Below are 13,158 nucleotides of genomic sequence, written 5' to 3'. Positions count from 1 at the left end.
GGGGATGGAAGGCATTAGAGGGCGCACCCGGGTGGGCTCGGAGACATTTGGGGTGTCCGGGGGGATCTGAGGAAGCCGGGGCTGTAGGTGGGGGGTACCGGAACTGTCGGGGCAGGGGGGAACAGGACCTCGGGGGCTGGGAGCAGCCGGGGTGTTTGGGGTGATGGTGGGAATCAGGGTACCTGTACGGGCCCAGGGCGTTGGGGGGACGGGGCAGCGCGTGGGGCGTTTGGGGACATCGGGGGGGGTCCAGAAGGGATGTGGAGCCTTTGGGGAGATGGGGGGCTCGGGGGGGCAGGCAGCTGGGGCGGTGTCTGAAGCAGTTTGGGGGGTATTTGATCATAAACGGGCAATAACTAGCCGAGGAGAGCGGGGGTTTCACCGCAGCCCCTTCGCGCCCCAGGCCAGGAACGAGCCCGATGTCTACGAGACCAGCGACTTGCCCGAGGACGACCAGGCCGAGTTCGAGGCGGTAAGGCGAGTGTGCCCATGCCCCCGGCCTGCAGCCGTCCGGCACCGCGGGACCGGCACCACGGCAGGGAAACGGCTCCTGTTCCCACATCCCCCCCACCCCGCGGTGACACGTCCCGGCGTCACCCCGTAAAACGGCTCCCAGTGGCAGCGGGGTCCCACGGAGCAGCCCCGTGCCGGGAGCCCGTTGTGCCCTGGCCGTGGCCGTTCGCTGTGGGGCTGCCGCGCGGTGGCTTTGACGTGGGGTGACACCGGGGGTCCGTCCTCGAGGCCGGCGTGGCACGAGCCGCGCACCTGGGGCTGCACGGTGACGCCCGGTTCTGCCGGTGAGGCTGAAAGCCGATGGATGCTCACGGATCGCGGCCCAAATGGCTGCTCGGTGAGGGGGGAGCACGGAGGCGAGACCCGGCTTCTCCCCACGGCACAGCCAGCGTTTGTGGGGGACGCAGGGTCGGCACGGTCCCACCACGTGTGGGCTGGCGCGGCACCGCGCGTTGCACGCAGGGCAGGGGCACGCCAGGCACCCGGCCCCCAATTCTGAGGGGGGGCAAAGAGATCCCTTGCGAGAGCCGGGGCAGCAAGACGGACTGAAACGTGCCGTTTCCACCCAAAGCTGCCCCCGTCAGGCCTCGGTCGTGCCGAAATGGTGCCCAATAACGGAGCGGTGCTGCACCGGTGACTCCCCCAGTGTTTTCCCTCCCGTGCGGCCCCCGGGAGGGGGCCGGGTTTTAATTGCTGTCACCTCCTCTCCTGGGAGCCTCTCGCGCAGCTTTGTTGTGTTTCTTGGCTCTCGTGCGCTGAACTGACCTGAGTTTTCCCACCGCTCTTCCCCTCCCTGCTCCCCACCTTGCCTGGACACTAGTTTGCACAAGTAAGCCCGTTCGCTGCTTCTGGTTTTGCACGCCGTTTGGGGTTGATTTTTGCATGCGGTAGATGTTCACGGGGTCCCGTAGCTGCTGCCTGTCGCTGAGTCGCCTGGTTCTGGCTGTGGGTCACCCCGCCGTGGGGCAGAGGGGAGGCAGCCGGCAGCGGCTGTGGGTCCCAGGGTGCGACGCGGTGCTGCTGCTGCCTCCCTGCTCTCCCTTGCCCTCTTTGCATCTGCCCTGCCTGACTGCACGCGCTGCCCTCCCTCCCCTTCGGGACCCCCAGGGACCCCCTACGACAGATCTTGGCCACGCTGTGCTCCTGCCGCGGCGGCCTCGTGCTCCCCCCCCCGGGGGTGCTGCCCAGGGCTGGTTGCTGCCATCCCGCCGCAGCCCGTCCTGCAGGCGAGGGGGGCCGTGCTGAGCCCCCATCCCAGCTGCCGGCACAGCGTGGGGCTGGCTGCTAAGCAGGGGACAGCTCGTGCCCCCCCCATGGACCGGCATCGGGGTTTTCCTCCCCCCTGGACCGCAGCCGATGTCTCCCTCCTACCCCTGGGAGCCCCGGGGACCTGCCAGGCGCTGGGCTGCTCCGTGGGGGCCCGTCCTGGCCCCCCCAGGCTCTGCTCACACCCCCCCCAGGTTTAAAGAAGAGCTGGAGGGAGGTTATCAGAGCGGGGGCTCGGCCACGTCGCCCCCAGACTCCAGCTGCATCCTGCTCCGACGCTTCCTCAGGGCACCTTGACCACCCCTCGCGGTGGCCACAACCGGCGCGTCCCCGGCTGCCCCCAGCCCCGGCTGCCCCGGGGTGCCCGGCTGAGGGGTCCGGCCTCGCCGCTGCCCCCGCCGCTGCCCCCGCCTCCACGTCCCGCATGGCTCCTGAGCCTTCGCGCAGGGTCGGTGGGGCCACCCCGGCAGCAGCCTCGGCGCAGGGACGTGGGTGACGGCGGGCCGTGCATGGGACAAACCTTCTAACGCGATTTTTGTCTCTCTTTCCCCCCTCTCCTCCTAACCTTGCTCTGACTTTCTCACCTCTGGGAAACGCAAGGAGCTGGTAAGAGCCCGTCCGTCGGCCACCGTAACCCTGCGCTCTGCCTCCCCCCCCCCCCCCCCGACCCCCGCCGGACGTCCCCCCTAACGCTGCTAGCGCTGCTCCCGCTGCTCTCACCCCTTCTTGTCCATCCGCAGCGCGCTGGGGCTCCCCGAAAGCGCTTCAGGCCACGGCCGGGCGCAGGAGCTGGAGAGGGGCTGCCGTGGCCCGTGGTGGGGGTCCTTTGGGTGCCTCCTGCTGGGTCAGGGCCCCCCCCCCCCAGCCGCGGCAGGGAGCGAGGAGAGCCTCGACTCACCGTCTGCACTCACCCCGCCAGGTCTTTGAGAGGTTGAAGTCCCTCAAACACACACCCCCCCCCTGCCCCGATGCCCCCCAGGTGGAGGGAACCACCCCAAAACGGGGCCGTGGGGCAGTTCCAGCCCCGGGGGCTGCCCGTGACGTGCGTGGGCTCGGCAGCAGATTTCTTGATGCTGGTCGTGGGGCTGCCGAATCGTTTCGAGCCTGGGTGTACGCTTGCACCTCTGGCCCCGCTGCCAGGCCCCCGGGGGGGGGGTCTGCCCACAGGGCTGGGCCAGGCCAGGGGTCCGAAGTCGCCGCACCAGGCGCTGGGGACGTGCCGCGTCCTGGACAGGTCTCGCTGCCCCGGCAGACCCTTTGCTGGGTTCCGTCCCTGCGTGTCAGCCCCCGGGGGCTGTGCCCCTATCCTGGGGGGAACGGGGCCGCCTTCGCCCCCTCCCCGTTACCGTCCAACCCTCGTGGCTGCCCCGTCCCTAACGCCGAGCGTTGTGTGCAGGAGGAGCTCACCAGCACCAGCGTGGAGCACCTCATCATCAACCCCAACGCCGCTTACGAGAAGTTCAAGGACAAGCGCCTGGGCACCGAGGGAGTGGGTGAGCTGGGGGGGGGTGTTGGGGAAGGGTGGGCTGTGGGGACCCTGGGTCACCAGGCTGACCCCAGGGAGGGCAGAGCCGCCCTGGGTATTTTGGGGTGACCAACCCTGCTCCTCCTCTTCCAGATTTCTCCGATCGCATCGGCAAGACCAGGAAAACGGGCTACGAGTCTGGGGAGTATGAAATTGTGAGTCGGGAACGCGCGGGGATGTGAGCCACCCCCGTGCACGGTCCTTCGTCCCCACTCACCCCCCAGCGTGACGTCCCTGCCCGGGGCCACAAATCACACCGAGCCGCAGAAGGGTGGAGGTGGGAAGGGACCTCTGGGGTCCATCTGGCCCGACCCCCTGCTCAGGCAGGGCCACCTCGAGCCAGTTGCCCAGGACCATCTGTCCGGGGTTTGGCCAGGAGCTCCCGTTCACCCCGGCAGCCTCCTGCCTGCCCGCTCCTTGGGACGGAGCGCGCTGGAGCTTGGAGGAGGCGATCCTTGAACATCAACCGGCTTCCTTGGGCCCCTCTTCCCCCCGTTGCCTGGTCCCAGGGGGCTCTTCCACGCAGACCTTTGGAGAGGCCAGAGTCTGCTCTCCTGAAGCCCAGGGCTCTGAGCCCCCTCCTCAGCACCCTGAACGTGGGGCGCGTTAAGAAGAGCGCAGCCGGCAGGTCGAGGGAGGTTCTCCTCCCCCTCTGCTCTGCCCTGGTGAGGCCACATCTGGAGTTGTGTGTCCAGTGCTGGGCTTCCCAGTTCCAGACAGACTGGGAACTACTGGGGAGAGTCCAGTGGAGGGCTGCGAGGATGATGAGGGGCTTGGAGCATCTCTGGTGTGATCGCCTGGACGCGATCCTGTGCAGCCTGCTCTGGGTGATCCTGCCCTAGCAGGAGATGATCTCCAGAGGTGCCTTCCCACCCCGACCAGTCTGGGGTTCCGTGATACAGGCGAGCGCCAAGGGGAGCTGGGTACCAGCGTCCCAGCACTCCTCCTTCCTGCCCTGGGTGCCTGGTGCCCCCCATCTGACACCCCAACAAACCCCCCCGTTCCTCTCCCTGCAGCTCGGCGAGGGTCTTGGTGCCAAAGAGACGCCCCAGCAGCGGTACCACCGGCTGCAGCACGAGGTGCAGGAGCTGGTTAGGGATGTGGAGCAGATCCAGGTGAGCATCGCCCCTGCCCTGGGGACCGGTGGGGAGGTTGTCCCGGGGGGTGACATGGCCACATGTCCTTCCCCCCTCCCCAGAGCATGGTGAAGGAGTCGGCGGCGGAGGAGGAGCTGACGCCCATGGCCTTGGCCAGGCAGGTCGAGGGCCTGAAGCAGCAGCTGGTCTCCAGCCACCTGGAGAAGCTGCTGGGCCCCGCCGCGGCCATCGACTTTGCAGACCCCGACGGCGCCGTGGCCAAGTGAGTGGGGTCCCGGGACCGCGGGGAGGGGGGGGGGGGGCGGATGCCGGCGTCCCCGCGGGGCGGTGCGGGGCTCCGTGCCCACCTTCTCCCCCTGCCCAGGCGCCTGCTGCAGCAGCTGGAGGTGGCGAAGTGCAGCAAAGCGGCGCCGGGGAAGATTCCCACCAAAGCCCCGGCACCCACCGGGGACGCCGTCACCTTTGAGCTGTACTGGAGGCCGGAGCAGGACCAGTTTGCCCAGACCGCCAAGGTGAGCGGGGAGGGGGGGGGCGGATACTGCGCCTGACCCCAACGTGGGGTGTCCCGCCATCTCACCCCCCTCATCTCCCCCCAGATCGCGGAGCTGGAGAAGCGGCTGGCGCAGCTGGAGGCAACGGTGCGGTGCGAGCCCGACAGCCAGGTGAGGGGCCGGGGGTCCTGCCCCCCCACTCTCCCGCTCCCCCCCCCGCCCCACTGATGCCGTTTCCTTCCCACAGAACCCGCTGTTGGTCGGGCTGAAGGGCACCAGCCTCGTGGTGAGTCGGGCAGGGGGTGGGGGGCGTGCGGGGTCCCTTTCTCCCCACCCCGCACCCATAGCGCTTAGGGGGGGCGCTCCCAGGGTGCTGCCGTGTCCCCCCTCACCCTGCTCTCCGTCCCCAGGAGACCGTGCAGGTCCTGCAGGCCAAGGTCAACATCCTGGACGTGGCCGTGCTGGACCAAGTGGAAGCCCGGCTGCAGGTGAGGCGGGGGGGGATGGAAGGAGGGAACTGCACGGTGGGTGTCACGGGGCCGAGGCTGTGGAATCGGGGGTGGGCACTGCCGGATTTGGGGTCTCCCATCTGCTCCCCCCTCCCCAGAGCGTCCTGGGGAAGGTGAATGAAATCGCCAAGCACAAGGCAACCGTGCAAGATGCCGACACCCAGAGCAAGGTAAGAGCTGGTGGGGAGGGCCCCCCAAAGGCAACCCCGGCGTGGCGGGGATATATGGGGGTCCCCCTCCAGACCGTGCTGACCCCCTCCCCGCTTCTCGCCCTGCCCCATCCCCCAGATCCACCAGATCTATGAGACGATGCAGCGCTGGGACCCCGTGGCCAGCACCCTGCCTGACGTCGTGCAGAGGCTGGTGACCCTCAGGGACCTGCACGAGCAGGGTGAGGGGCTGGAGGGGAGCTTGGGGACAGCGGCGTGGAGAGACCCCGAGCGTCGCGGGGTGGAGGGGGGGGGGATCACCACTGCTCTCCCCCCCCCCCCCCTCCTCCTGCCCAGCACTGAGCTCTCTCCTCCCTCGCAGCCACACAGTTCGGACAGGTCCTCGTGCACTTGGACACCACGCAGCAGGAGATCGCCGGTGCTCTCAAGGACAACGCCGTGCTGCTGGCGGAGGTGGGTCCCACCAGCACCCGTTGGGGTGGAGCGGGGTCCCCATCCTGCCCCCCCCCTCACTCCTTTCCCTGCTCACCCCCCTCCCAGGTCCAGAAGACAATGAAGGAAAACCTGGCCGTCGTAGAGGACAACTTTGCAGACATAGATGCCCGTATCAAGCGGCTGCAGAAGTGAGAGCGCCCTGGAGACCCCCCCGCACGGGGCGTCCCTGCCCCCCAGGAATCACCCCCTCCCTCCTGCCCACCCGCAGGTACCAGCTTCTGCTTGTATATACCCTGGCTCTGCCCCCCTGCCCAGCACGGGGGCTGGAGGGGTCCTCCCCCCCCTCCATTCCCACCTCGGGGTGGGGGGGTCTCTGTAACCCCCCCGATTTACCCCAATAAACGGCTCAGCTCAAAGCGCATCCGTGTCGGCATCTCCTTCGGGCTGGGGGGCACGAGCAGGGCCCAGCCCCCGGGTTTTAAATGCATCTTTTAATGGTGCATGACCCCCCCAATCCCCCCCCCCCCAGCCTCCTGGTTACCCTAAATCCTTTCACTGTGGTGAAAAGCTGCGACCCACGGGGAGGAACGTCTCCTCGCTGTCACCCGTGGGGCAGGGGCTGAGCCCCAGTGGGTGGGGAGGGCCCGGGGCAGGGGCGTGTGGCCCCCCCCAGCCTGGCAGGGGTGATTATTGCTGGTATTGGGGGATGGGAAGGGGGGGAACCTCGTTTTTGGTGAGAACCTTGCGCTGAACTAACCCCAAGTGGGTCCAGCCTGAGGTAACGGGGGACAGTGCGACCCCCCCAGCATGGCCCAGGGAGTGGGCACTGGAGGTGGTCCCCTGGCTGGGGGGGCTCCTGGGGCGGGGGCAAGGGTGGGTTTGAGCCCCGTGGGCAATTGCTGGGCCGCGGTGGGGGGGGGCCATGGGACAGGGGGGGCACAGGCTCCATCTCCGCCGGCCGTTGGGAATTCCGGGGAACGGCTGGGGCAAGGCAGGGGCACCCTCAGAGGAAGGGGACACAGGTGGCCCCCAAAAACGCGCAGGGGTGCCTGCACGGAGCTCACCTCGGGGGGGGGGCTCTCATGGGTGGGAGTGGGCAGCCCCCCCGTGTGCACCCCTGTGCCGTCGATGCACTGGGGGCTGGTTCCATCCTTCTGCGTTGTCCCCCCCCGCTGCTCCCTCGTCCCCCTTGGGTCCCACAAAAGGGGAGACACGGGGGCCAGGTGCCCCCCCCGCCCCAGACACGGGGGTCAGATCCCCCCCCCCCCAGCCCGGGAGGCACGGAGCTGGCCGGGACGCTGTGCCAGCACCGCTCAGCACCAGCCAGAACGCGAGGGGGGTGACCGGCACCGCACCCCCGAGCCCCAGGTTCCCACCGGGGCTGCGATGGGGAGAAATAACCCCCCCCCCCACGGGGGGCACCTGGGGCCCTGACCCACGGGGGGGGCACCGGGCTGGGGACGAGGGGGACGCACGCACGGACGCTGCGCGTGTAATGAAAGAGTTTGTGCCGCACCTTGTCGGGGGGTCTCCGGGGGGTCCCTGGGGTGGGGGGGTCGAGCTCCCAGCCCTTCCCGGGGGGGCTGCCCCCCCCCCCCGCGGGAGACGTGTCCTCACGGGCGCTGGCCACGCGATGGCAGCACCGGCCCACGGCCACGCGGGGATGAGACCGGGGCCAGGGCTGGGGGGCGCCCCCCCCCCACACCCCCCCAGCCGGGGTGCGCAGGGCTCGGGAGGGGGGACCCGGCGTCCTGCGGCTCCCCCCCCTCCCCGGGGACCCCGAACACCCCCGGGGCAGGCGGTGTCCCCCAGACATGGGGGGGGGCTGTGTCCCTGCCCACCCGTGTGCATGGTGGGATGGCGGGGGGGGGGACACCGTCACTGTTCCTGTCCCCCGTGGCAGCCGGGTGACAGTGGGGGGGTCCCCACCAGTGGCCCAGAGCTCGTCACCGCCGTGGGGATGGGGGGCAGACGGGGCCAGCACCAAGGAGCGATGGCGACACAGTCCCCACCCGGGGGGGTCCCCTCCACCCTGTCCCCAGGGTCCCCTCTCTGCGTGTCCCCCCCCCAGGGAGGCGAAGGCAGCAGCTGCACATCCAAACCCCGAGTGTTTTATTGGGGGGAACGCGGAGCCCAACGATCAGCCGCGGGGACCGGGGGTGCCCCGGGGATGGGGACAGCACTGGGACACCCCCACACCCTCGGGGGTGCTGGCATGCGGGGGCGGGGGTCACTCACGGGGGGCTGTGGGGGTGATCGTGGGGGCTGCGGGGCAGAGCGGGCACGCGGGTGTCCTCACGGGTGTCTCGTCGCACCCGGCGCTACGGCGAGGGACGGTCACACCAGTGGGAGCTGGGAGCCCCCCCCCCCCATCCCTGCAGCCCCGTCCCCGTCCCGGGGGGGGGTCAGTCGGGGTAGATGATGAAGCCGGAGAAGGTGCTGTACTTGTTGGTATTGCCGCCGTGGACTTTGCCGCCGTCCAGCTTGACGAAGACCTCGTCGCCCACGTCCAGGTGCAGGATGACGCTGTTGCTGGCGTAGTCGTAGTTCTGGTCCGCGTCCTGCGCGATGGCGCTGGCCCGCACCTGGGGGACACTGCTGTCAGGGACCACCACCACCCCCCCCCCCAGCACACGGTGCCTCGGGGGGAGCCTGGGAGGGGGCTGTGGGGCTGGGAATGGGGGGGGGGCTGAGCTGCTCTGGACCCCCCCGGCCCACTCGGCCCCTCTGTCCATCACAGCTCAAGGTCACGGTGCCCGTCTGCGGCAGAACTGGGCGAAGGAGCCAGCGTCCCCCCCACTCCCTAACAGTTGCCGGACGGCAGCGGTGACAGGAGGGGACAGGGACAGAGCTCCCCCCACCCCGTGGTCCCCCAGGACAGGGCCACCCCCCGCACCCACGACAGGCTCTCGGAGCTGGATGTGACCGTCGGTGCTGGGTCCCAGGGGCCCACTGGTGACCGGATCCAGAGACACCCAGGACGCTGCGGGACCCCAGGGCCCTCCCCTGCCCCATGCTCCTGCGCTACCCCCGAGACCGGGGATGCCCCGGGGGGGTACGGGGGGGGTGGCGGAGCCGGCATCGACCACGCTGGATCGATCCTCGTTTTTCCCATAATAAATGGGAAGCGTCCGGGGCGAGGCGGCGCAGGAGCTGCCGGCCGGGCTGCGCCTCCGTGGACAAAGGGACTGGCCGGGGGGCACAGCCCGTCCCCCCCGGTGATGGCGGTTGTCCCCACCGGCTCCGAGCCCCGTGCTCCCGGGGGAGCGTGTCCCCCCCACCGTCCCGGTGGCAGGAGCCCCAGGGATGGGGGTTTCGTGTCCCCGAGGCGATGGCGGGTGCTGGGGACGGGTGCGGGACTGCGGGGGGAGGCTCCCCCAGTCACCCCCTCCGTGATCCCAGAGGGGGAACGGAACTGGGGGGAGATGGGGATGGGGGTACTGGGGGGGGGGGAGCAGGGCTGGGGAATCAGGGCTGGGGGGAAGTGGGATGGAGGAAGAGGGATGGGGAATTGGATGGCGGAAACGGAATGTGGGGACTGGGGCGGGGGAAATTGGGGATCAGGAATGGGGGGAACCAGCATGGGGCAACTGGGACTAAGGAAACCAGGGTGGGAAAACTGGGATGGGAGGAAACAAGATGGGAAAACCAAACTGGGATGGGGAAACTGGGATGGAGGAGCAGGCGGGGGGAGCTGGGAGGGGGGCAGCAGGCAGGGGGGGCTGGGAGGGGGGACCCAGGTGGAGATGCACAGAGAAACGCGGCCGGAGGAGCCGGGCTGGGCCAGGGCAAGGCCGGGGGGAGCGGGGCGGGGGGCACCGGGGATACCGGGAGGAGCCGTGGCGGTGGTGCCGGCGGTGGTGCCGACGGTGGTGCCGGTGCCGGCCCGTACCTGCCCGTTCTTCATGAGGTCGGCCCACATGCTGGTGCCATCGCCGCCGCGCATGAGGACGTGGTAGGTGAAGAAGTAGATGCCGGGCAGGGGGCAGGTGAACTTCCCGCTCGAGGGCTCATAGTAGTTGCCCACGTTGGTGACCACGTCGTCGAAGCGCAGCACCTCGTAGCCCTCGTGGGGTTTCCGCAGTCCCGCGTAGAAGGCGATCTTGGGGCTGTAGAAGGAGGGGATGTACCCCCCGGGACCCGGCCCTGGTGGCCCCGGTGGCCCTGGCCGGCCCGGTTCGCCTGGCGGCCCCCGCGGTCCCGGCGGTCCAGGGGGACCCCGAACACCGGCACGGCCCTTGCGCCCCGGTTCGCCCTTGGCGCCCGGCAAGAAGGGCGGCGGGGAGGCGGCGGGCAGCTCGGGGCCGGGGTAGGGGTCGCAGACCATGCGGCAGCTGCCCAGCATCTCGTAGTGCGCGGCCGCCTTGGAGCTGTGGACCAGCAACGGGATGGCCACCAGCAGCACCAGCACCATGGCCACGCCGACGGCCGCTCCGGCCACCCGCTTCCTGCGGCTCAGCCTGGAGGCGGCCAGCGCCAGCAGGTCCTCCTCGCCCTTGGGCGCGATGGTGGCGCCGGGGGGGCGGACGGCACCCTGCCGCCCACTGAGCCTCACGCCCCGGCGGGGACCGGGCTGGGAGCGGGGACGGGGTGGGATGGGGCTGCGGCCGGGAGCGGGGACGGGAGCGGGGATGGGAGCGGGGACAGGGACAGGGACAGGGACGGGGATGGGGATGGGGATGAGGATGGGGATGAGGATGGGATGGGGATGAGGATGGGGATGGGGATGAGGATGGGGATGAGGATGAGGATGAGGATGGTCACAGCAGCGGGGCTGGGGATGGAGCCGGCACTGGGGCTGGGAGTGGGAACAGCGGCAGGGCTGGGGACGGCAGCGGGGCTGGAGATGGGGCTGGCGATGGCGATGGGGACGGGGACGGGGATGGTCGCAGCAGCAGGGCTGGGGATGGCGAGGGGAGAGGGGCTGGGGACGGAGCCGGGAGCGGAGCTGCGGAGGGAGCCGGGACTTGGGCTGGTGAAGGGGACGAGACTGGAGCCGATGATGGAACCGGGAGCGGAGCCGGGACCCGAGACGGCGGCGGAGCCGGGAGCGGAGCCGGGGAAGGGGCTGAGACCGGAGCCGACGGAGCCGAGCCCGGAGCTCCTGCAGCAGCCAGGACCGGAGCCGGGGTTGGAGTCGGGACCGGAGTCGATGATGCAACCAGGACCGGAGCCGGTGTTGGAGCTGGTGATGTAACCGGAGCCGGGATGGAGCCGGGACCGGAGCCGGGACCGGAGCCGGGATGGAGCCGGGATGGAGCCGGGATGGAGCCGCCGCGACGCGCGGGGCAACTTCTCGCCAAGTTGCCCAGGAGCGGCACCCCCCGGGAGCGGGACCCCCTCCCCGGGGAGCGGCACCCGAGCGGCCCCGCCGCTGCCCCGCACCGCGCTCTCCCCGGTGCGCACCGGCGGGGACGGGGACGGGGACGGGGACGGGGACGGGGACGGGCAGCGCCGCCAGGGGCGGTTCTCCCGGAGCCTCCCCCGCGCCCGGCTCGGGGTCCCCGGGGACGCGCGGCCCCGGGCCCGCGGCGGAGCCCCCTCCCTCTCCCCCCGTCCCCGTCCCCCCCCGTCCCCGCCGGTGCCCGCCGGTACCTGCCGCCCGCGGCGCCGGGAGCCACGTGCCGGGGCCACCGCCCGCACCGCGCCGCGCCCGCAGCCCCGCTCCGCCCGCCCCGCTCGACGGCACCGGGCACGGCGGGGGCGGGGGGGGGCCGGGGGGGAGGGCCGGGAGCGCGGGGGGGGAGGATGCGCAGGGTTGTGATGGGTGCACGGGGGAGCCCACGGGGGAAATGTGAGTGTGCAATGGGTGCGGGGGGGGGGGAGTGTGCCCGGGCGTGTGCACAGCTCTGGGCGTGTGTGTGTGTGTGTGAGCGTGCAGGGGTGGATGTGCACGGGGGGGCTGGTCGGTGTGTGTGCAAGGGGAGGATGGGGGTGCGGAGGGTGCTGGGTGCACAGATGGTGGGGGGGTGGGCGTGTGTGTGCAAGGGTGCGTGTGTCTGCATGGGGGTGCGTGTGCGTGCAATGGGGATGCAGAGGCCTCTGTGTGTGTGCGGGGTGGGGGTGAGCACAGGGGTGGATGTGTGTGTGCACGGGGGATGCGTGTGCAGGGCTCAGCGTGTGTGCACAAGGCTTGTGTGTGTGCAAGGGGAGGGTGTGGGTGTTCAGGGGGTGCTGGGTGCAGGGGTGGGGGTACGTGTGTGTGTGTGTGCAAGGTGGGTACGGGGGTGTGAGCGGACAGGGTTTGGGTGCGCGGCTGTGCATGGCACAGGGGCTGCGTGTGCAGGGGGTGCAGGGAGTGCGCAGGCCCCCCCTGTGCGGGCTGGCAGCCGCAGGCCCGTTTTTGGGGGGGGCCTCCCCAGGGCTCACCCTAAATGCGCAGGTGCTGCTGGGGGGGGACCAGGGGGGCTCTGCTGGGGTGCACGGTCCCTTCCCAGCCCCGGGAGGGGGACAGAGCCCCCCCATCCCCAGAGAGCTCTGGTCCCCCCCGCTGCCATCGAGGTGCCCGTGCGGCTGGGGCTGCTGGAGGGGTCCGGATCCGGCCCCGGCTGCTCCCAGCGCCGCGGCGGAGCTGGTGCTCTGGGAGCTGATTTACGGCTGCTCTTTTCAAATCTTGCCTGAATTTGCTCCGTTATGCAAAATGAAGTCTTGCCCTCTGCGCTCCCGGGAGAGGAGCCGCTTCCCCCGCCACCGCCGCCGGCCGCTCGCCTGCAGCTTCCCGGGAACTGGAAAAATATCAGGGAAAAGAGGAGAAACCGGGCAAGAGCCACCGGCTGCCCTGGGGGGGCCCCACTCGACCCCCACACTGGTGCTGCCCCGCACCGGGGACACGTCGGGTCCCTCTGCGGGGGGGAGGACGGGGACAAGGGAGTCCCCCTGCACGGAGCCACCAGGGTGGGGACGGGCCTGTGGTGGCTTTGCACACGCATGTCCGTGTGCAGGGGTCCACGCGTGGCCTTGCAGTGCCCAGCGGCTGGCTCTCCACGTCAGTGTGTGTGCATGGATGCGAGCTGGGAGGGGGTGCGTGGGGGCGTGTGCGTGCGTGTGTATGCGCGTGTGTGCTCAGTGCATGCGTGCGCGCACTCAGTGCATGTGTGTGCATGCCGCGTGCGCGCGTGTGCTGCACGCGTGTGCGTACGCATGCCAGGGCGC

The 13,158-nt window shown here is 70.5% G+C and overlaps 2 protein-coding genes across 2 annotated transcripts; one reads left to right on the top strand and one right to left on the bottom strand.

Annotated features, from left to right (window-relative positions):
• The first annotated feature begins 277 nt into the window (after nucleotides 1–277).
• Nucleotides 278–6,422, top strand: DCTN2 (dynactin subunit 2). The gene is made up of 13 exons (XM_054806805.1): nucleotides 278–472; nucleotides 3,176–3,272; nucleotides 3,398–3,459; nucleotides 4,321–4,419; nucleotides 4,503–4,663; nucleotides 4,766–4,913; nucleotides 4,998–5,063; nucleotides 5,140–5,178; nucleotides 5,303–5,380; nucleotides 5,500–5,571; nucleotides 5,690–5,792; nucleotides 5,933–6,024; nucleotides 6,112–6,422. The coding sequence occupies exons 1-13, from the start codon at nucleotides 278–280 to the stop codon at nucleotides 6,196–6,198; spliced, it is 1,299 nt and encodes a 432-aa protein (XP_054662780.1). The 3' UTR covers nucleotides 6,199–6,422.
• Nucleotides 6,423–8,411: 1,989 nt separating this feature from the next.
• On the bottom strand, nucleotides 8,412–10,420 carry C1QL4 (complement C1q like 4). Its single transcript, XM_054807170.1, has 2 exons — nucleotides 9,899–10,420; nucleotides 8,412–8,591 (listed from the first exon to the last, which is right to left on the bottom strand). Exons 1-2 carry the CDS (start codon nucleotides 10,418–10,420, stop codon nucleotides 8,412–8,414), a joined length of 702 nt encoding a protein of 233 aa, XP_054663145.1.
• Nucleotides 10,421–13,158: the final 2,738 nt, after the last annotated feature.

The sequence above is a fragment of the Grus americana genome, chromosome 31 (assembly GCF_028858705.1).
Source record: "Grus americana isolate bGruAme1 chromosome 31, bGruAme1.mat, whole genome shotgun sequence".
NCBI classification, from domain to species: Eukaryota; Metazoa; Chordata; class Aves; order Gruiformes; family Gruidae; genus Grus; species Grus americana.
Note: the sequence above shows the minus strand (reverse complement) of the source record. Positions and strands in the feature narration are given on the sequence as shown.